This window comes from Boleophthalmus pectinirostris, unplaced genomic scaffold (genome assembly GCF_026225935.1).
Source record: "Boleophthalmus pectinirostris isolate CB_2022bp ecotype Guang Dong unplaced genomic scaffold, ASM2622593v1 HiC_scaffold_5, whole genome shotgun sequence".
Classification (NCBI taxonomy): Eukaryota; Metazoa; Chordata; class Actinopteri; order Gobiiformes; family Gobiidae; genus Boleophthalmus; species Boleophthalmus pectinirostris.
Window position 1 is genome coordinate 24,107,651 of NW_026571404.1, and position 22,941 is coordinate 24,130,591.

General features: G+C 40.7%; 1 protein-coding gene across 2 annotated transcripts in view; it reads right to left on the reverse strand.

Moving 5' to 3' along the window:
• The window catches only part of akt3a (v-akt murine thymoma viral oncogene homolog 3a), a 54,909-nt gene extending 35,393 nt beyond the window's left edge, over positions 1-19,516 (reverse strand). Inside the window, exons 1-2 of one of the 2 annotated variants that reach the window (XM_020921024.2) lie at positions 19,413-19,516; positions 15,379-15,736 (exon numbers count right to left, since the gene is read on the reverse strand). In XM_020921024.2, the coding sequence (XP_020776683.1) occupies positions 15,379-15,424 (46 nt within the window). In that variant the 5' untranslated portion in view covers positions 15,425-15,736; positions 19,413-19,516. Of the gene's footprint in view, positions 1-15,378; positions 15,737-19,064; positions 19,259-19,412 lie in introns of those variants that run through there. The other variant, XM_055162668.1, reaches the window with a different exon arrangement.
• Positions 19,517-22,941: the final 3,425 nt, after the last annotated feature.

Genomic DNA, 22,941 nt, shown 5'->3' on the forward strand with positions numbered 1-22,941 from the left:
TACTGGCCAGTAGATGGTGGTGGCTCCCTGAAGCAGGAGGCCACCGCTGTGCTGCTGCTACACAATGAATGACAGATGCGTCTTATCCTAATCTGGTGTGTACAATGTACACACAGTGCACAGGTGGGAGGGGTGAGGGGTGTCAGTTGGCCTAAGTGTGCTTATACAGGCCTCACAGTGACCGCAGGCCTATATGGACTTGAGGGTTTATTCAAGTGTACTGTGTGGAGGCAGACCTCTCTTCCTAAAGCTTCACTCTGGGATTAGAACAGTGTTAGCATATTAGCATCTTAGCTGGAGGGCCACTGCTCAGAACCACCTGTGCCAGACAGTCACCCCCACCCAGGGCACGGAGACAGACTGCGGGTCAGCGAAGGTCATTGAGCTATAGGCCACAGTACAGTAAGCTTACAGCCTTACTGTCTTAGCCCATTACTGTAAGCACTGTCCCCTCACTGCTTGTGACTGTGACAACATCATTATTCTGTCTTAAGTGCTGTCACATTTAAAAGGGCACCATGACCGCCACGCGTACAAACCAGCATGACAAGTACACAGGAACAAGCGTCATTCATTTGGGAGGATTTGTTCCGACATTAAACACAGAAAATGCTGCAAACACAAAATGTAGAGCACTTTAGATTTGTGTTTATAAAAAATAAGAAAGGTAAAGCTATTAAATGTATAAACCTTAATATGGTGGAAAATCAAATAGCACACCTGGTTCGAGCCTACAGACACTGGAGGCCTGTGGTGGCCCTGGTGGGCTGGGCTTTGCTCAGGACAATCTGCAGTTTGTGTATGTGTGGCAGTAACAGCCTTCCTGATCATTCATGTGCTGTTGTGTGCTCAATGGTAGAGCACAACTATGACAGGCCTGCGTTAGTGCTGTGGGTGAATTTATGGTTTCCATTTGCTGTTTACCGAATATCTTGCCCCGCTTTACCCAGTCCCTGGCTCTAAAAACCACAGTCCTGTAAATAAAAGCCAACATGAAAAAGAGAAACATTCATTGTTATGATTTCACTTATTGTCTAACAGCAGCTTCCCTGTTGATGACACTGCAATAACACTGCCGCTTATGACACTGGTATTACATTATCTACAATCTGTAGATAGAAATCCACAATAGATACAATGTTTGTCAAAGGTTTCCATGCCAGTGTTTATATAACAGATCTGTCACAGAAGATTTTTAGTATGTGTAAAAGATTTATGTTTTTCCTCTTGGCCTTACCTAAACTTTCCATGCACACTTCCTCCAGTTCCTCTCACTAGGTCACACTCACAACACAAAAGTGTCCAGGGACTTCCCAAAATATACCTGAGCCACCTCTCCATATGGAGGAGCAGCGACTCTACTCTGAGCCCCTCCTGATAATATCAGATATATATTTGGCTTGTTTGGCTATAATATTTGGCTTGTATAATAGATGAAAGCATATCATTACTAAACAGAGGTGAACTATGTGAAAAAGCAACAAAAACACAACAGGAAGAAGAGCCCTATATGTGAACATGTAGAATGCCATTGCACTTGTGTTCACACTGAATCCAATGAGGTTAGACTAGCACACAGCCAATAAGCACAGTCTAATCAAATTGCACTGAATGCCATGTGGTGCTTGCCTGATTCTAATTCCTCTTTAGATGCTTTTGTCCGGCATTATCGATCTTTGTATTGATTTAGTGACTACACCATTTGTGTTAAAAGTTGGTGTCTACTGCCTGCAAAGTTGTTTATGATGTAATTAGTGGTAGTATTACATGCAAATTTCCATCCTCACACTTAGGCCTGTCACAATAACAAATTTTGAAGTGCAATATACTGGTGAAGTAAATATAAACATAAATGATAATACTGAAACTAATTTATGCCACAAAAACTATTCTGTACAATACTGTAAAAAAAAAAAAAAAGAAGCATGAGCTACAATAAATAAACAAGAGAATTAAACACTGTAGTACTTAGTTTGCATTTGTAATGAGCAGCTCAAACAGCTCAAATAGCTCAAATCTAATATAGAGAAAAAATTAGGGATGCACTAATTCAGTTTTTTCAATTCTGATACCTCTTTCGATACTATAGCTTTAAGTATCTCCCGATATCCGATATTAACCAATTCCAGTGTAGGGACTGAAAATGAAACTTTCTCTCAAAACACAGTTATCAAATTTGATCCAATTGTTATTTATCCTGCAAGTAACTGCAGCTTTGTATGAATTTAATTTAAAGCATTATCAGATGTCCTCGGCCTACATCAGTCACTAAATAGTCCTGTTACATTAAAGGCCCAACCAGGATATCAGCTGAACCCATATCAAGGATCCAGCAAATTTCCCTGGCTCTGCACTGATATTCAATACCAATATCAGTATCGGTGCATCCCTATAAAAAATTAAAATCAAAAATTAAAAATTCTCACTAGTACAAAGAAAAAGTACACATAATAAATACCAACGCCAAAGTACACTGTTCCAGCTTTCATATACTGAACGGTAAGTCACTATATAGTAATTACTGTGACAGGCATACACACACTGCTCAATAAGGTTAACCAATCAAAGCTGCAGTAAGTCTGTTGTACCAATCACTCACAGAGAATACATGCCAATCAAAATGTAAAAGGGCCACAGCTGTCTGACTGTTGCTATGGGTGGGACTTTTTCCTGTCCAGTTGAGCAGTGAACAGGTGCAGCGTTTTGTACATGGAGTGTGCATAAAGAAGTGTGCGCCTTTATTCCAGAGAGGCTCGCTGTGTGTATTATTAATTCAGAAAAGCAATGGCAGCAGCTGGTGCTGCGTGTAGAACTTAAGAGAAGCCCCTTTCTACTTTCAAGTGCCCCCCATGTACACAGCATTCACAGTGACAGTTATGATGACACATGTTATAAAGACTTATATTTATATTAAAACAAACTTTATGGATTCATAAGGGAAATGATTTGGCCACAGTAGCTCACACAGTACAATATATTATAATAACAAAGAGAAAAAATATAAATGATAATAATACATTCTAAATAAATATAAAAAACAGCAAGAGACACAAAAATAGAAAGAAATACCCAACAACGGACAATAATTAAACCACAACAGACAAAAGTAAACAATTGAGCATAGTGTAAAGTACTGTCAAGTGCAAAGCTGTCTCCCAAACAGACGCAGGCAGCAGGACCAGCCCAGCCGGCCCTCACTCCACTCACTCATTCATGCTTTGTGCAAAGGGGCTGCCAGACACTAAGTGCTCTCAAGCTCACTAACTGCTGCTCTGCTCCCCGGGCCTGCCTGTCGACCTGTCACTCATTATAAGAAATGCTGTAAATTTGACTTTTAGTAGTAAATAATGATGATTGTTTCAGGGTTTTGTTAATTTGATAACTACAAACCTTTATTGTAGGGCTGCCACATGCATTGATTAATTGACAACAATCAAACAGATATGGTATTGTTAGATGCTTTCAAACTAGGGCTGTCACAATAACAATAAACAAGTATGATATATTACTGAAGAAAATATTGACAATAAATGATAATATTGAATGCCATTATGCAATTCACCTAATTGACCCTAAAGCAGTATTTCCCACAAAGAACTACTCTATGTACAGTACTCTTAATGAACATGAGCTGTAATAAATAAATGAAACTCTTAAAGAGTCATAGCAGTTATTTATTCAGCTGTCTACAGCTAACAAAAAGTACCCAACTAGTACCAGAACACCCACGATAAATATTAACCCACAAAAATGATTGTTCCATCTGTCATGTATTGAGCAATAAGTCGATATAGTAATAATCGTGACAGACCTATTACAAATTATTGTCAGCATCATGTATCTGACACTAAGAGCATAATTACTAGGCAGAATAACATTTTATTCACAAAACTTCAGGTAAGTCACTCCATGCCTTCTCCTTTCTGGTGAACTCCTTGATAATCCCAATAAAATAATTATTAGGCTAATAAAGATTTGGTTGACTAGAGGGACACCATTGGCCAATTAATCGACTAAATAAACAGTCCTGATCGGTGCATTGTCCCAATTTTAAAGAACAGAAAATTAATCAAAAGTTTAAAAGTTATAGTAATAGTTTTGTGTTTCACTACTGTGGTGTCTTTTCAGAACTAAGGTGATCAGATGAGATTGGCTAAAACCCAAAATTTAGCCACCAACATCAGAACAAAATAAACATGTAAACGACAAATCGAACCTGGAGCCTCCACCCTAAAGACGAGCACCTTAACATAGCGAGCTAAACTACATGCTGTGGGGAAAAGCTTGGTTGTGGCACTGCCTTATCTGCCTCTCCTGACTGCATGTTGCTGGTACTCCACCTCACTGTCTCCCCTCTGCTCTCCACTTGGCTCTAAATGCAGTGGTGTGTTGCATACTGCCTGCCTGCGCCTTCAGTCAGACACTCTTTCCTGTTATGACGTAGGAGACGACCAAGGCGAATGTACGAACAGAGCGTCTACAAGCCATCAAGAGCTGCAGGCAGCCTATCAGCAGCAGTTAGGGCTGCATGCAGTCGACTCAACCTCTCTACCAACAGTTTTTAATGTTTATCAGAAAATAGCTACTCAGTATTCTGTTGCGGGACATTTAGAACTGGATTCGCAATTCAGGACAACAGCATGGATTTCGGGATTGTCTCAAATTTGCTTGGGATTTTCCCGAATTTTTCTGGACTTCTGGTCACCCTATTTCATAACTGGTTGATAATTTTAAGGGGATGTACTTGATTTTCTTCATGCCCCAGTACAGATATGCTGTAAAAGTAGCTTTTAAAGTGAAACCGATGTGTGCTGTCTATCTAATCGTAATACGATTTTGGCAGTTACGTAATGTCATTGTTAGCAGTGACATGATGGCAAAACTCCACCCTGGTTTCTCTGAAAATTGTAAAGAGCACTCATAACAATTAGGATGTAAGAAATGAGCTATAAAAGTGAGAAATAATGTTGCATTGCTGTAACAGTTTAAAATGAGTTCTTCCTTGGCCTAGGCATTTCATTCCTGTGACAATATATATATTTTAGGAAGAGTAAAATTGTCATATTGTGGTACACATTTTTTATTGAATGCAATTGTATGCTAAAACAAAGACACTTTTTCACACCCAGTCTACAATGAAGTTAGAACTTTCAGAAAAAAGTTGATGACTTAAAGGACCCATACTACGCTATTTTCTTCTTCTATGTTATAATGTTGTTTGCTCATCAAAAAAATACCTGGAGTTGTGTTTTATTTCACTCACACAAACCCTGCATCTTTAGGCTTCTCTCAAACAGAAAACACTCTGTTTCACCTTTTGATGTTAAGCGGTAATACAGGAAGTGCTCCTCTGTGTTTTTAAGCCATACAACTTCACTAGAATCATTTGCATAGTTTCAGACCTGGAACTGCTCATTTCTACTGAACTAAAGCTTAAAAGAGCTGTTAACTTTAAAACTATTGCTTCTTGACACCACAAGTTGAAACAGAGCATTTTGAGCTTTGGAGATGTAGACAGAGTAATAATAAAGGTTACTTAAACTAAACACAACTTCAGGTATGTTTGTCATCAGGTAACAACATTCTAACTCATTGTGAATGTTGTGTAATATAGGACCTGTAAGTTACATATACAAGGTAATAAAAGGATACTGAATGTGCATGAATTGATGAAGGTTAATTCTTCAGTAGACAGATATGATACAATAATTTCTTTTTTCAATGCAATCTCTCATTCAAATGGGACTGGTCCATAGTAAGGACTTTCAAAGGAAGTCAAAAGGACAAGTTTTTAAAGTTCAATATGTTTCTTTCAATTTCCATTTGGAACTTTCTATTCAGTCTCTTTTCTATCACTTTGCTCACTATAAAAATCATCCTTCCTTTTATGTGCTTTTTACTCATAGTATATATTTGCTATATGTGGCTGTCGTTGTTATACACATACACAAGTCCTGACTTGAACCTGCTTGCTGTGTTCTGCTAGGAACATAATAACAAGTCCGACTCGAGGTCTATTCAAAGTTGAAATAATGTACCCCAACACTCAAACCACGGAGCAATATGTGACACTGGCAGATGTTGGACTCCCTCTGCTCTCTCCTCTCCCCTCCTCCTCTCCTCCAGTCTGCCGTTGAACCTCATACCAAAGTTGTTGGCTTAGACATCTGCACCTCGCGTACTCTTTCTCTCTTTCTTCATTTCTTTTCTGTCTCATCTTTCCGTGTACCAGGCAAGAAACAAGTCTTCCCTACATGACAGATGGCGAATCAACAATTGTACAGGGGTGTCGGACCCTCAAACTCCACACACACAAGAAGAAACAGCACATCCTCAGCCTTCCTTTCTTTGTGAATGCTTCCAGTCCTACATCTTGATTGGTTTCTTGCGGCTCAGACTTAGCATTAGCGTATGTGTGTGTGTGGCCCTCTTTACCTTGCTATATTGAGCTCTGGTTTAATGAGTGCTGGGTAAAGATGGGGCCCGACCAGTGGACCATATGGGGAACATTTAGCCCCCTCAGAAGAACGCGCCAAGCCTCACTGACACCATTACTAGAGTCGTCCACTATGCTACACTGGCTTCTGAATAGAAATGGGAGATTTTTACCATGGGCAGCTAATTAATGACTAGAGATTGGCAGCCAGCACAGGAGTATGCTGAGAGGAGAGGAAAACATGTGTCACTGTTTGGTATCTTCCCTTCACTCAGGTGGCTGTCCATGAGAAATAGTGAAGAAGATAGAAATGAACTACATCCTATGAATGCATGTTTCTAAGCATTGGTATAATTTTGTCCCACTTGCACAATTCATTTTTTAAAGACACTGTATTAATTGTAAAGATGATGTATTCTTTGTAATGCAGATAAGAACAGTTCGAGTGGAACAGTGTGTCACAGCAGGCCAAAAGCTAGTGGCTGTGTTAATCCTGTCAAAGGCAGATTACAGGTGGGGGGATAAAAATAGACTGACTGTCCCTTTAACTTGACCACTGTGACATGAGTGCAGCTCAACTGTTAACTCCACATCACTATGAAATATTTATGAAGAGTTAGCATTTAACTCGCATTTGAATTCTCAGGCATGTTCATGGCAGACACTGGAGTTTGAAAGGTGAAATGGACATATGCACAGATAGTATATATAGATCTAATGGATCTAATATAATAGAGCCTATTTAATCTTTTTAAAGGTAATATTAATATATTTAATTTTCATTGTAATTTACATTGGTAAAGAATCGAACTGCAATTATTGCAGCTATTTGTGATTTAGGTTTTAAATCAGTTCACATTTTAAACATATTTTGGAGAGTTACCTAAATTAAAAAAATAAGCTTTTTTTCTGATATTTTGTTGTTAACTGAGAATATTCAATTAAATGGTTCTCACATCCCCACAATAAAAAAAATGCTACTGAAGGCTACTCTCAAAATGATACAGTAGCATTTTGTCTGATGTTTGATTTTATTTTCAGAACATAGGCCACGATAAATTAAAATGGTAGGCTCACAAATAGTCTTAAGACTATTGCATACATAAAAATGTTCCCTTTGTCATCTGAGGACTCCCCCAAATGGGGTTGCTGACTCTAAGGTTGAGAACCACTGACCTGAATAACTGCAGCCCTATGTGATATTTGCATCAGTTAAATAGCCATTTTTATTTAATTTCAGTGAATTGTGTGCAGTCTTAATTTCAAGAACTTCTTTATACACCTTTCTCAAAAAACTAGACAATTTATATGATGGTATACTGCTATAAAATAAGAGTATTAGATTTGATATCTTCAGAATGCCAAGAGAGGGAGATATGATCAGTATTTTATAGGGCGAGCAGCTAAAGTTGTTCAAAGTAAATAGAACTGGCATTCGCTGGTCACTCTGGAGGCCTCCTGCTGCCAGCCAACACTTCCACTAGCTGTTAACCACTAGGCACTAATCTGTTGGCCTAAATCAGCCAAAGCTACCCCCACTCCAACCTGCCTCCTCCAATCAGCCCCGATCCCACTCAAACTTTAACATGCCCCAGTGCCCACTGCCCACTATGAGACTATGGAGACGATAGCTTCATTCACTTGTAAACTCAACAGCATGCATTGTAACTGGGAAGCACCAGTGACAATTTTGGTTTTGATTCAAACTAAATGACTAGATCTGATATCTTCAGAGGGGCTAGTTCAATCAACTGATGTAATAGTAATACCATTAAGAACTTCATAATATACCTGTTCAAGAGAAATATTTTCTTTTAGTAAACTAATTTGCACGACACACAGGCCAAAATGTTGATACTTTGCAGCTGATGTTAACATAATTCTCTGTGAGTGTAAAGCTTATTGAAAGCACTGCTTAACCTGAGCTTTATTTTAACACAATCTGACCAGAAAGGATCGACTTGGTTTGACCTACAACAGGTGAGATGATTTCTGCATTTAAACAAATCTCTCACATGTAAAATTACAGTCATAAACTAGTGAGCAGTTTCTCAGTTAGTCACTCTCACCTTTTTTACTGATCTCCTAAACAGGACCATGAAAACTCACATTGATCACATGTTCCTAAAACCATTTTACATTTTTTTCTTGAGTATTCAGACTATGTTAAAAAAAAAAAGGTAGTTTGTGTGTGTATGTGTGTGTGTGTGTGCATAGTGTCACCATGGTAACTGTTGAACATTCCACTAACGGAGATGCATGTAGAACACCCCCAAGCAAACACCCCCAGTGTGATCGATCAGCACAAGAAACCATCAATCACTTTTTGTCCAGCCCTAAGTCATTTAAGGTGAGAGTTTTGATGAGGCATTAATCTCATATTCAAACAGCTCTTCCTACTGGGCCCTCTCTAACCACGTGTCCACTGTTCCCAAAGCAGTGATCAGCACTACATTCATTGATCCGAGACTTCCTCTGCCTGCACCAGCTCATTCACTCAGACGCCCATTAATCCATCACTGTTTGTTTGGCCTTTGCAGACTTCCTTCTCCCACTTATGCCTCTGTCTTATTGACTGTCTGTGTTTGCAGTTAGACCATTTTGTCTCTGACCATTTAGTCCACTATTGTCTCTGAACACAGAATTAGAGAAATCTGTACAAGTATTTACAAACATATTGGAAAATAAACTAAGTGCCTTGGAGGTTGGTCATTAATGGTTTCTACTTGTGTAGTTTACAATACAAAGGGACTTCCATAGTTCTGGGGAATGTTTGCTGGATTACGTATTATGGAACAGTTAAAGGTGCTATATTACACAAATTGACTCTTGTGAGCTTTAAGCCAGGTTATAATGTTGTTACCTCCTCAGAAACATACCTGGAGGTGCACACATGTTTGAGTACACCTGCATTATTAGTGTGTCTACATCTCCAAAAATCTAAATGCTCTGCAACTAAAGCGGTAGTTTTCAAGTTAACAGTTCCTTTTACCTTTCAGTAGAAATGGGCACTTCCAGGGCTGAAATTATCCAAATGATTTTAGTGAAGTTGTATGGTGGAGCACCTCTGTATTATCATGTGACATCACAGTGAAATTGAGTGTTTTCTATTTGAGAGAAGAACTCAGCTTAAATATGCAGGGTCTGTATGTTAAACATGTGTGAATGAAAAAAAAACACAACTCTGGGTATGTTTGTGATGAGGAAACAACATTATAACAGACATTAGATCAGAAAATAGTGTAATATAGGCTTTTTAAATCTGGATGCAATATGATTAGAGAGATTATGCTTGTGATAGTTTGAGACAGACTTAAATGAAGACTTTGTAGCTGATCAAAAGCAGAGGTGACAGTGCTCCTGCTGCCTGCCTCTGTATGTTAGCCTCCAGTCTCTCAATAGAGGATGTATCTGTTATTATGGGTCCCCTCTGTATTGGGAGGCCCTGCTCCTCTGCTGCTGCCGCTGTCTGTATCTGTCACACACTGAGTCTCCTGCCTGTTCGTAGCTCTCGTCCTCTGTTAGCAGTGGGCTACGGCTCTATCGGCCTGCCTGGCTCCCTGCCATTCTCTGCAGTGTGGAGTGACTCATTCTTAGGACAATGGAGACAGTTTGTAAAGCCACGTTGGAGCATACACTTCCTCCGGATGTGCAAGAGGATGCCATTCATAACAAAGCCTGTATTGTCTGCCTGTCTGCTGCTGCCTGTGTACATGAGACTTAGGAATAGTCATAGAGCACAATACATAGCAGAGTGAGAGTGTGAATGTTAAAGAGGCCTGAGTTGTGGTGACAGCTTCTAAAGGATGGAGGAGGAGAAGAGAAGGACGACAGCGCAGACAGTGGCGGCAGCGGCTAGTGATTGATATCAGAGATCTGGCACTGCCACCTGATCCAGCCAGCCTCCAGCAACACTGAACTCACTGAACTCACAGAGCCAAGATGGCCGCTGCACTGCACTGCACCTAATGAACCCACAAAGTGTGTGCCCGCAACTGGCACACACTCTGGTGGGATGTGTGGATACAAGCAATGCAAACAAGCAGTGAGGCCCAACAAGAAGCCTGAGTGTGGAACAGTGGAGGCGCATTCAGCACAGATGTGGAGGATCTGATATGAGAAGAGTTTCAACACCCAACTCAGACTGAATTAAAGAAATACTCATTCATAAGGCACCAATAAAAATGTGAATTGTTAAATTCACTGGAGGTATGCCAACATCAAACATAGGTGTGGGCAATATGGAAAAAAATCTATATATTATGAATGATACTGACATGATATTATGACAATCTAACAGAAATGTGCTATAGGTTCAGTGACATTATCTCCAATATTCAGTGTCGATTATGTGAATCATTGTTAAAATAGATGCTGTGATCGATCATATTAGTTTATTGTATTCAACTAAAATATTTTTATTGAAACTTGGAAGGATACAGTGAGTTATTTTAATGAAAAACATTGAATTTTAAAAATGACAAGAGCTGTCAGGGGATGCAAGGGTCCACAATATGTTTTATGTTGAGTTTTCCATTAGATCTCTGAATAGTCCAAATAATTTGCTATTTATTAGATACATTATAGAGGTTTATATTACATATGGAGAAATCTATGAAATCTATGACTTTTGATCAAAAACATGACTTATGGTTAAAAACATGTCCTTTTTGTCATATCATTTGGAGTGACAAAATAAACCAAATGCTCTATATGTAAGAAGTATATCTAGAAAACAAGATTAACTGTATTATTGATACTTCGATAATCTGCCTACCTCTGACTCCCAAGTTCAACCTGAATTTGCTTAGGATCTTGGGGCTAACCTTCTGATATTTTTTTTTTTTTTCATTCCTATAACTTTCTCCATCAAATATGGTAAACAATACAATAAACCTGTTTGAAAATATAAGTTAATGCTGAATAAATATAATAAATAATGCTGGATAAGAAACCGAAACAACAATACAACAAAAACAGCTGCACTGAAAGTGGCTGTTACAAGTATTTCTGTCCATGTGTCTGAGCAACATTTGTTTTGCTCCAGTACAGCTATATTGTAAATGCAGTTCTTAGAGTAGAAATGATACTGCTGTGTGCTGTCTGCATTTAATTGTAAAGAGTTTTATAGTCCGAGAATCAGGAAGTGCACCATTAGCATGTTAATGTTTGTTGGCATTATAGTGACAACAAAACTGCTCTGATTTCTGAAATGGTCTCATTGTGGTGAATAATTAGGATGCTAGAAATGAGTCAGGAAACTGGAAATTCTGTCAAATAAACTGTGTGTCCTGTATTGTTTGCCTGACCAGTCTTCTATATTCTGCTCAAATCCAGAAGGGGCTGGAACTGGACAATAAAGGGTGAAAATCCTGCATCCAAACTTAAGACAGTCCAACCACTACAGCTAATTTGTAGCACGTCTCTCAAATGCGGAAGACATCTGTCAAAAATCCTCATAACATTCAGAATATGACTCATTTTACTTGAGATAAATAATAGTTTGGTGCATTGATTGATGCTTCTCAGTATTTGTAGTGTAAGCAGCCATGTTTGTTTTTGACACAAATGGGCCATGCATCTTTCAGATTGGTTAATCCACCTGTCAATCACATCCTCTGAAACTGGGAAACAGGATAAGGCTCCAGATCCACTTGTCTTTGTAAAGTTTTGTCAAAGTGTGAGGTTCTGGCTGGTCAGGTAACTGTATTGCATCTTGTGCCGCTGTTGCTGTGTAGAACCAGGTAACTATATTCTCCACCACAACCTCTTTGCTCCACCTGACCCCCCTCCACCTCCTGCCCTGAGATCAAAATTCACTTTTATTATAGGTGGTAAAACACACAGACTTGTTAGGATTTTGATGGATGTACCATTTATCTCTGAGAATCAAGGAACACACAGACCGCTGTTTAATAAAGACCCCTTTCAAAGATGGCGGCGAACATTAGTAGCAGATTGAATTTCCACTTAATAAGGGACGGAAAGTGCTTTATGGTACAGAGCAGCAAGAGATAGAGTCAACCGAGGACACACTGTTCTCTAAAGCAGTGCTGTTACTGAGTCTGTACGTGTTCACTATATTGTGCTCCTTGTGTCGCTTTTTGCAGGTACATTTTATGGTTCAGACTTCTTTTGCAGGACTTTCATGTTACTCTTGTTTTTATCAGTATGAAGACAGGATGAGCTCTTTAGTGTAGGTCTAGTTAAGGAGGAGTACCTGAGAGATTAGGAATTGAAGAGAAAAAACTGCAAACCCTTTGAGAATGTTACAGGTGTACTTTTTAATGAAAGTTGCCTGGGATTCAGAATACACACTTCTTTAATATTTTACGAAGATGTGAGTCTGTTCACTGGTCATTCTCCCTCAGTTCTGATGGGTGTGACTGACATAATAAAAAAACACTGTGGATTTCTGCAGAATCACTGAGTGAAGCACTAAACTCTGTTAATCTGAGGTGAGAGAAATGTGATTTTGTTTGTAAATGATGGGTGACCAATGAGCTTTTTGTTTGTCTTTGTCACTGAAATAAAGTAGTCTGATTACACAAGCATGTTTGGTTGTGTCTCGAAGTGCAATGGAGGGAGTGTGGACAAATTAATATACCTCTGTATAAAAAATACAGAGTGTGTGTCTATTCTGCTTTGTTTGACAAGTTATTCTAATAGTTCTTTGCCTTGTCAAACAACAGCCGTGGCTAAATGGCTATCAGAACAACTTTCTTTCAATATCTTCTTTTGTTCAGTAGCAAAAAGACAGTAAACTGCACTGATGTGAGAAGCAACAGTTTGCCCTCAAGAAAACCTCTCACTGTCAGTTAAAAATGTGTGAAATTTAATGCATAAAGCACTGGCTTAGGCATAAAGTTTACGATAAAGTCAATAACCAGCTCATCCATTAGGATGATACAGCAGCAATTAAAGATGCGTATGTCCAGAGAATATCTAATTACAAAGTCAATGTGAGCACCACACATAGACCATGTGCTTCACAGCTGTATGCAAGAAAATTCTTGTTTAATTCATCTCTTTAAAGTGAATGATGCTATCCTACATCAGTCTATGGTACATGGATTTATCTGTAATTAAACATAGATGAAAATACTACTACTACAACTGCTAAGCCAAAGCTGATTATGGACACGACCTCATGTGACCTCCATAGTGATATGAGCCAACAGTGAAAAGGATCCAATGGGAGATGAAAGTAAACCAACCACCTCCAATGGTGGCGTGCTTAGCACTTCTGGCTTACAGCAAGGGATTCCCCAGTTTGATTCCCTGAACATTTCTGGGCCTGGTCTGTGCATGGTACTACAGTTTGCCCCATAAACCTAAAACATGCATGAGAGGCTTACCCTCCAACTAGGAACTGATTATTAAAATAGCTCCATATCTGCAGACACTGGACACTGCACTGTGGCTATACAGTGTTCCTTGCAGGTTGCTACGCAGCAGCTTTGAAGAATGGGTCAAATAAATGCAAAGGACAAATTGTGTTACCCTAGCATGTTGTTTGAATTTCAGAAGTATTGTCGCCAGTTAATGTTGGTAAATAAAGCCTTATATATTACCCTGAGTGATCAATAATAATTCCATACAAAATAGTAAAAAGCAGCTTTAGAAAGTTCAGCTAAGTCTTGTTTTAAGGTTAGAACTTGACTTGATAATATATAGTATAAAATAAATGGGACAACTCTGTTGTTCCTGTTGTCTAGATTTACCTGTTCTCTGTCAGATGCTCTCTTATGTTGGAGCGGAGCTGTTTAATGACTAAGACTGCAGTCTGCTGTATCACGACCTGGACAGTGAGTCAGCAGCACCCGACCCCTCTCCTCTTCACAAACACAGTTAGCGTATGATGCAGACAAACATTCACATTCTCCACACCAACTCCCCTCCCACCTCTGTCTGTCTCACACAAACTGGGAGCTGCGTCGTGACTGGGGGTGCACAGCTCCTCTTCATGTGCACAGACAACAGTCACCCTCATGCACACTCTTACACACACACACACGTACACACCTACCCATCACTTCAGACTGAGAGACTCCCCACTACCCATACTTATTTTAGTCCCTTGTTATCCAAGGGTCACCCTGATGAAGCAGAGGGCTAGCCTACATTACCCAGAAGCCTGCTCTGCATTATGTAACCATGTCACTTCCTGTTCAACAGTTTGCTTTACACATTCCGAGACATCATCGCATAGTCAGGGAGATGATGCCCATTGGCCTAGAAGCTTGGAAATCCCCCACTGTCCTCCCCTGAGACTGTTCCAAAAGACATACATTACATTACATTACAGAAAAGGAAAAGCATTGTGGGAAACAGAGCATCCATGTATTCAGCTGTAAAAGGTTTTAATCCTGACATCTCATGAATCATTCCCTGTCAATCATAATACATAATACTTGACATATCAGAAAAGGAAGTGCTATCTCAAGTGCAGCATCACAACTTAATTTTGTTGTGAGAGAGGCCGCAGACAAGATAGGTCAGGGGAGCGTGCCCTTCTCCCCTGGACCACCCCCCCTCTCCTGTTGCCTCACCTGCCCTCACCCATTTCATATGACATGACTTACTGACATCATTTATGATGTGAAGATGGAGACAGGCACGACTAAGTTCATTTGACAGAGCAGTAGTAGAGAGGCCTGACACATTGTGCACCAGCACTAAACATTTACTATGGCTCTACATGTTAGAACAGAGACACAACATCATGCACAAGCCCACTGCAGATACACAGGCTTATCCTGTATACTGCACATGCTGCAGGAGACTGCTCCTGCTCCACTCAGTATCAGACATGTGATGAGAACAGCTCACAGCACACGTGCACCGGCTCGGCCTCGTCTAGACGACACGCACACACACACACGCACACACACACGGAGCAGAGCATGGACATGAAACAGAGGGGTACTGCATGTACTCACCCCGTTTCTGGAGCCATCCCTCTCTGACGATGGTGACATCGCTCATGGTTCCTTCACGCCGAGTGTGATGCCGCTACACGCCTGCTCCACAGAGAGAGAGGGGGAGGAGGGGGGCGGCTCTCCCAGCCTCCGTGTCACTCTCCCTCCCTTCTTCTTTTCCCTCTCGTTCACTAGCTCGCGCAGTCGCTCCCTGGCCTGCGCGTGCACACAGGCTCAGTGTGTGTGTTTGATGCGTGTTCGCTGCTTCCTGTTGTGGCTTATCTCGGAGCCTCCCTCCTTCTTGGTCTCCCCCTCCCCCGCCACCTCCTCCTCTGTCGCTCCCTCTCCAGACCTTCCTCCTCAGCAGCAGTGACTCAGCCTGAAAGGAAGTGAAAGCAGAAAGACACAATGTTTCATGGGAACTTTTCACCTTCTCAGATGGTTCCTTCAGAACCACCTTACATTGAGCTGCCTCTATCCCTGTGAACAAGTGTTAATGTGAGGGCATTTCCTCCTCGCGCCCACTTCCCTCTTCTGTGGTAACAAATTATTACAGGCGCTCTGTGAAGTAAAAACAGACCCTGATGGCAACACAAATGTTGCACGTTCATTCACCTCCTGTAGTACGGTACTAGTGAGTGAGCCTACCTTTCCAAAGCTGCTACATTTTGCGTGTTGGTGGATTTAGTTAGTGTGAGCGAGCTTGTGGGCTGCTGTCTGCCGCTGAGTGGGAGGACTGGGGAGTACAGGGCTGTGTGCTATAAATAGTAGCAGCGGCGGCAGTTAGAGATGCTCCTCTTTTTCTGTGTGCCCAAATCTCTGCACCTCTCTCTTGTCTCGCTCCCCCTCCCATCCCTTTCTGCATAGCTGCCTGCTCACCTCAGATGCACTCTACTACAAGCTCGCTTACACAATGCGCAGCAGCACTACACCGCTCAGCTTGAATGGAGAGTGGCACTACAGCAGATAAGCTAACAGTTTCAGAGCTAACGCAGTAAATCAGTATTCAGACCAGCTCCTGTCTGCACCGCTGTTCATATTTGGAGGGACTGCAGCATCATTACAACGGCATCATACACAAGTACCTTTCATCCAATGTTTTATTTGATCTTAATTTTGAAAGCATGGCTGTTAGGGTTGCACTATAATGGAAAAGACTGTGATACATGATATGACTGTTAAGTACTGCAATATAGATATTATTGTAATATTACAATATATAAGCGGCTGCCATGTGGCTCCTAACTGTTGTTGTACCCCTTAGCTTTGTCTCACACTCTGAATAGTCCCTGACTTGGCTACTAGGCAAATAAATCTGTCACAATATATAATATTACGGTTGTGTACATTTTCACAAAAACAAAATTGGATGAAATACAATGTACTTAATTTTTAAATCATGAGAACAGTAAATGGAACTTATGAATTTTTCATGAAAAACTGATCGTTACAAAAGTTCTTAAGGATGTAAAAGTACCTCCTGGTAAGTGCTTGTGTGTGCTGGTTGGTAAACACTTTCCAAACCCTGGGTCTGCAAATGTAATTAAATGTATAGCTAGTAGGTTTTATAGGCTCTGCAAAATTATGGATTATACTTTAATACTTGAGTGTAATTCAATGAGGCTTCATTTAGCTGGGCCCTAATCTGGCCTAACGTGCCCCTGATCGCCCCATGCTGCCACCACAGAACCTGAAATACTGTCAGTGTCTATTAGCTGCAGTATAGACGAATGAGATGTGCCGAGAGGAGCGTCCAGACACAGGCAACCCTTCATCACCAGGGCAGCGGTTACTATGGAGATGTCCACTGTCCGTTCTGTCAGGGAAGCACCAGTCAAATAGGATTTATTATAGCACAAGGACAAAATGACAGAGGAACACAAGACGACGAGGTATAGTGCAAAAGTGAGTCTGTGCCAAGATGGACTCTTCTGACAAGCAACACAAGTTCTAGGTATATAAAAAATGACTAGACAAGGGCCCAGACGGTCAGCCACTACTGCTGAGCTTCCTGGCTAAAAGATTATGTTCAAAGCATTTCTTTAGTTATGTTGTTCTTTGTAAATCTGTAACATTGGCATATCACTTTTTATTTTCTCTGATTGACTGTCCACACAATCTGCCCATTCTGGCCCCAACAATGAAGCCATCTCTGTATCTGTCATCCAATACACTGACTGTGCAGGTACATTCTGCAATGTGGGTAACAATAAGCCTATCTGGATAATTATTGTCTTATCGTTCAATACATGGTAGATGGAACAATAATTTTGGGGGGTCAGTAATGACTTTTTCTTTGCACTGCAGGGAGATTTTTTATTATTTTTCTGTACTATGATAAGATTTTAGTTGTAGAGGTTTGAATAAATGACTCATTATAGACACAAACTAACTACTAAGTGTTGCATTCTGTTATGTATTTATTGTGGTTCATATTTTTAACAATATTTTACATTAAGAATACTTTTAGGCGATAAGTCTGCTTTATGGTTTGGTTTCAGTTTTATTGTTTACCATCTATATTTAGTTCAACAATATATCACACATCAAAAAGTATTATTGTGACAGGCCTAAGTGCCATCATGATGACCTCAAACCATTGCCACTGGTAACACATTGCTATAGAAATGTCAGTGTCACAAACTATTATTTAAACGCATGTGGCTCAGGATAGTTTTAGTTTGTGTCTTGAGGTTGCCTGTTGGTGTTACACAGCTTGTTATATATAATACAAATCTATAGACGCCAGCACAGATGTGAAAATCTCCCTTCACTTTTGAGATGAACAGCCTCCAGCATTACACTGCGTTCAATGGACCACATGGTCACACCTGCGTCCTGACACCTGACACAAAACTCAGCTGTACAATGTACAATCCTGTCCCAATGCATGCCAGCATTCAGCAGAGGCTCAAAGGATAGCACCTGTATAGTGAATCCATACTCTTCTCAATAAATCTAAGAAGTGGAACATATCACCAGCAGAATGTAAGATAATTTATTTTAATTTAGTTTTTGAGTTTGAAGCAGATGTCATTACATTGCTTCAATGTCATACAATTTTTTAAAACCCTATCTTAGTTTATGGCAAAATAATTATAAAAAACAAAAGAAATTGCCTAATATTGACATAACAAACTGTCATGTATGTTACTGTTAACATAATACACTGTGTTATTGTTAATACAGCGTTTGAACCTCTTTATTTATTGGCTGTGGCATAGGTAACCAGAGGAAAAGGTGCCCTAAACATCTGAGTCATCAAATGCCCTTCACAAAATATTTGTCAGTGATGTTTCATGTACTAATACCATCAGTCTGATACAGAGTGTCCAGTCTGCACATCACGTGACCCATCTCTTCGCGTGTATCTCCAGCATGGGCAGGACCCATATTCGCCAGCAGCAGCACTGCATCATCTACGTCACTGGCTGTCAAACTGACGCATGTTGCGCGCAGCGTGGCAGACCCTCGGACGCTTAAAGTGGCTAATAAAACTACGCATAACACCGATTAATAAAAGAAAACACCTCAAATGTGTCAGTAGCCGGACAGCTACACTCCATGTCCCACAAACACTTTATCGCCGGGCATCTCTCATCATCATCTGTCCACCACGGAGCCGCCCACATCCTGATCATATCCCCCGGTGGACCGTGCGTTTGGAGCGCTTTGACTGACAGTGCCGCCATGGCCCCGTGTGTTACCTGTAAGCGCCAGGGGCTGAGGGATTCCCGTGCACCTGCTCTTCATACACCGCCAGCTTTATTTCTTTCCTTTCGGTGTAGCAGCCTTGAAAAGGAACATGCTAACGAGGAACTGCTGAATAATTTAACACGAATAGGCACGCACGCATTTGTGGTCGATGATTGTAATAATGTGCAGCAGGTCTTTGGTTAGATTAAACGGGACGACGCAGCCCACGGTTGTTTTGACTTTCAAGAAAAAAGTCGTGACGTCACCAACAGAAACGGCAACCCTCGGCTCTGCCATCATCATCATCATCAACATCACCGCGTCTAACACACACACGCACGCACTGATATCAAACATACCGTATTCCTCTTCGTCCAGGCCTCTATTTCAGCAAAGCTCTCGTTTCTTGTCCACAGTAGAGCTCCTCATCATCCCATTCCAACATCCCGTTTGTCTCTGCCGGCTAATAACCCAAGCATCGCGAGAATGCAGATGAAAGCCTATCTGATCCACGCAGCGGCCTTTGCTGGTACTTCTCATTTTAAAGCGGTAATAACACGCTACTCTCACATCATAAATGAAGAAGCAAAGGCTGGAAATAGAAAATTTAAACAAAAATAAGCAGGCTTTTAATGTGGCATTTGGTTCAACTCAGCTTAATTTTTCCCCTTAATTTAATTAGTCTAATTGCTTGATCAGTCTTGGAACCATAAAGTCAGCATAGTCTTTTCTAATAAAACAAATCAGTAGGCCAGTGTTGATAATAACGATGAACAGCACTGAGAAAAATCTTCAAACATAAGAAACATTCACCGTCTCACGAGTTCGTAGGCACGGTCTTAGCTGCAATTTCAATTTAGTATGCATAGCTGTAAAGGAGCTTATCACTGCTGGTTTGCTTCCTCTATTGTTCGATACAACATTTGGAGTTTGAGAGCAGCTGAGTCGACAGGTTTAACTACAGCTATCCCCACAGCCTCTGGTATTATTGCATGGCACTATCTTAATTACTGTTGACAGCCGGAAGGATCAGACAGCTGTTTAACATAAGACAGAAATGATTACTCAACAGCTGATCAGCCTGGTGTAAACCAAAATGTTCAGTGGCCATTTTTGGCTCAGGCCACTGGGACAGTGCATTGTTTGAATTGCTCAGCTGGCTGCTGAAGGGTCAGCTGTTACTTTATTGTACATCACACTATACCTACTAAAAGTGTGTGTTTAAAAAGCTGCTCACACATAATCCTGTCATAGCGCTCAACCTGGTTTAATTAAGTGACAGTGTGGCATCCATGTATTGCTGTACCTTTTCTCTTCCAGATGGAGCACGTGGGGCACTGGGGCTGTAGAAAGTAGATCAGGGGTGTCAAACTCATTTTGGTCCGGGGGCCGTATCCAACCTACTTTGATCCCAAAGGGGCCGGATCAGAAAACTCATGTCATATAAACCCCAGAAATAACAATAAGTTAAAATATTGGTGCAGAGAAACACAAATCTATTACAGAAATCTTTCTAAATTGATGAACTCTTTCTTTTACAAAATATTATAATATTATGAACAACCTGAAACTTTAAGAAAAATACAATTTCAACACAATATTTTAACATGAACTTGTTTGCAAATAAGAATAAGTCAATTTTTTTGGAAAATCCTGCACTCGGCTCCACTTTTCTCATTTTTGACATTTTGAGGGACGAGGGAGTCACGGTCAACAGTCAAAACGATCGTCCTTTAAGAGCATTTGGAAAGAGACAAGTCCTCATTTGTGCTGCTCTGGCGGGAGGGGCCACCCCCTGGGGGCGCTGGAGATGCTGATATGATAAACACCGCAGAAAATTACCAATATTTTAATAGAAAATATAATTGAAATATTTTAGTAGAAAATCAGATGAGGGCCAGATTAAAGGTCTTGGAGGGCCGGATCTGGCCCCCGGGCCGTATGTTTGACACCTGTGAAGTAGATGAACAGTACAAAGAGACAGGAGAGCCCTGCTCTCCTCAATGTTTCCTCATCACCTTCTCAATTTGTTCCTGCACTTTACACTTCTAAAAGGGAAATCTAAAGAAAGAACCTGGTTAAAAGGGACACATTATGTAATATAAACTTTTAAGAGGTTTTAAGCATAACAGTGTTCCTTCATCATTTGCTTACTCTAAGTTGTGTTATGTATGTTATGGTAAAAAGAGTAGTACGTTGTATCTTCTTTCAGGTGATCTATGTCACTACACCACTTATACTGAAGCCACTGTGACCTAGATAGACCAAACTGTTTTCTTATACATCACTGATGCTTTTGTTCCTTCAGGCAAAATGATGAACTATTTCACAGCGAGAGATCAAGTCTGTTCAATCCATCAGATGAGCTGGAGGAGCACGAGGTGTGGTCCTGTAGGTCTGTGTGGTCATCAGAGCATGAACTTCACATAGGTCTACCACACAGGCTGTGTCCACCTTCAGCCTGTGTGGAACTGTGTATGCCTTCAATTCAATTAAACAATTATCTCTCACCTAATTTAGTCAATCTTCTATATCTGAGTGCTGTTAAAGGGCTCATACTACTCTTTTTTCAGATCTATGTTATAATGTTGTTTCCTCATCAAAAACATAACTGCAGTTGTGTTTTGTTTCATTCACACATTTAACACACAAATCCTGCATATTTTGAGTTCTTCTTTCAAACAGAAAACAGTTTTTTCCACCTTGTGATGCATAATATAGGAAATTTAGTTTTAGAAAAAGTGTTTTTTTTTATTTTTTCCTCAGCTTTTTTAGATACATTAAAAAGATGCTCTGCTGTACTTGTTGTTATCTGAATTCCTCTGTGTAAATATATATTTTTTTTCCATTTTTCATTTGGGAGTGTGTGCTAGAGTCTGTGCCCCTGCCCTTCTGTTAGTGTACCACCCTGGAGCCTGTCTCCTGTGGTTTGGACAGAGCCTAAATGAATAGCACGCACACTCTGCAGACAGGGCACAAAGTCTGAACAGGATTAGACAAACTTCTCACTTCTGTTTGAAATAACATGCCCCAGTACCCTCCAGTGTTTTCAACCTCCTTTACCGTCTGCAGCACAGCCCAGCCCCATGACCTTGCTCCAGCTCCAGATCTCCAGCTCCCAAAGCCCAGGGAAGCAGCAGCCCTCCGCCCTCTGCTCTATCCCAGGCCTCTTTGATGAGGCTTCAGGAGAGGGAGGTGAGCTGCGCCCAGGAGACCCACATGGAGGTAGGGACAGCTGCGGTCAGGCAGACCTGGGCCTGGGACACACTCACATATGCACGGGGACAGGACAGAGCAGCTGCAGCCAGGGCTCGAGCTGTGTGCTACTGTAGGACAGCTTGGGAAACAGGATGGTCCAGCACAACTCTGCCTCCACTGTTCTGGGTCACCTATTCTGCACTCAGGTGTGAAATGTAGGCAGTACAAGACCAGATGACCACTTTAAAATGGATGTTTAAAACTACATGCAACTCTTTCACATACAGAACACATAAAATTATGAGACTGGGGCACATTTTTGTTCAGTAAACATGAGATGAGATTCCTGTTTCTCCTATAAAATGACAACTTTCTGAATATATTGACTGATGGCTTAGATGAAACAACTAATGTGACAACTTGACTAATGAATTCTACTTAAACTATTCTCAAGAATAAACAGTAAGAATATGCAATATTTTACAATGAATAATAGTGTACATTTCCAAACATGGGGGGGGTCTGCCTGCATGCGTGTATCCTTGGACAGCGTGCTTGTACGTGCATGCATAATGTCTGTTCACATATTCACATATGCAGTACATGTCTGCACCTGTGTCTTACCTTCTGCCCAAAACACAGGCTTGAGGAACTTTTTCACCAGCCACAACAGAATTCACTCAGCTCAGC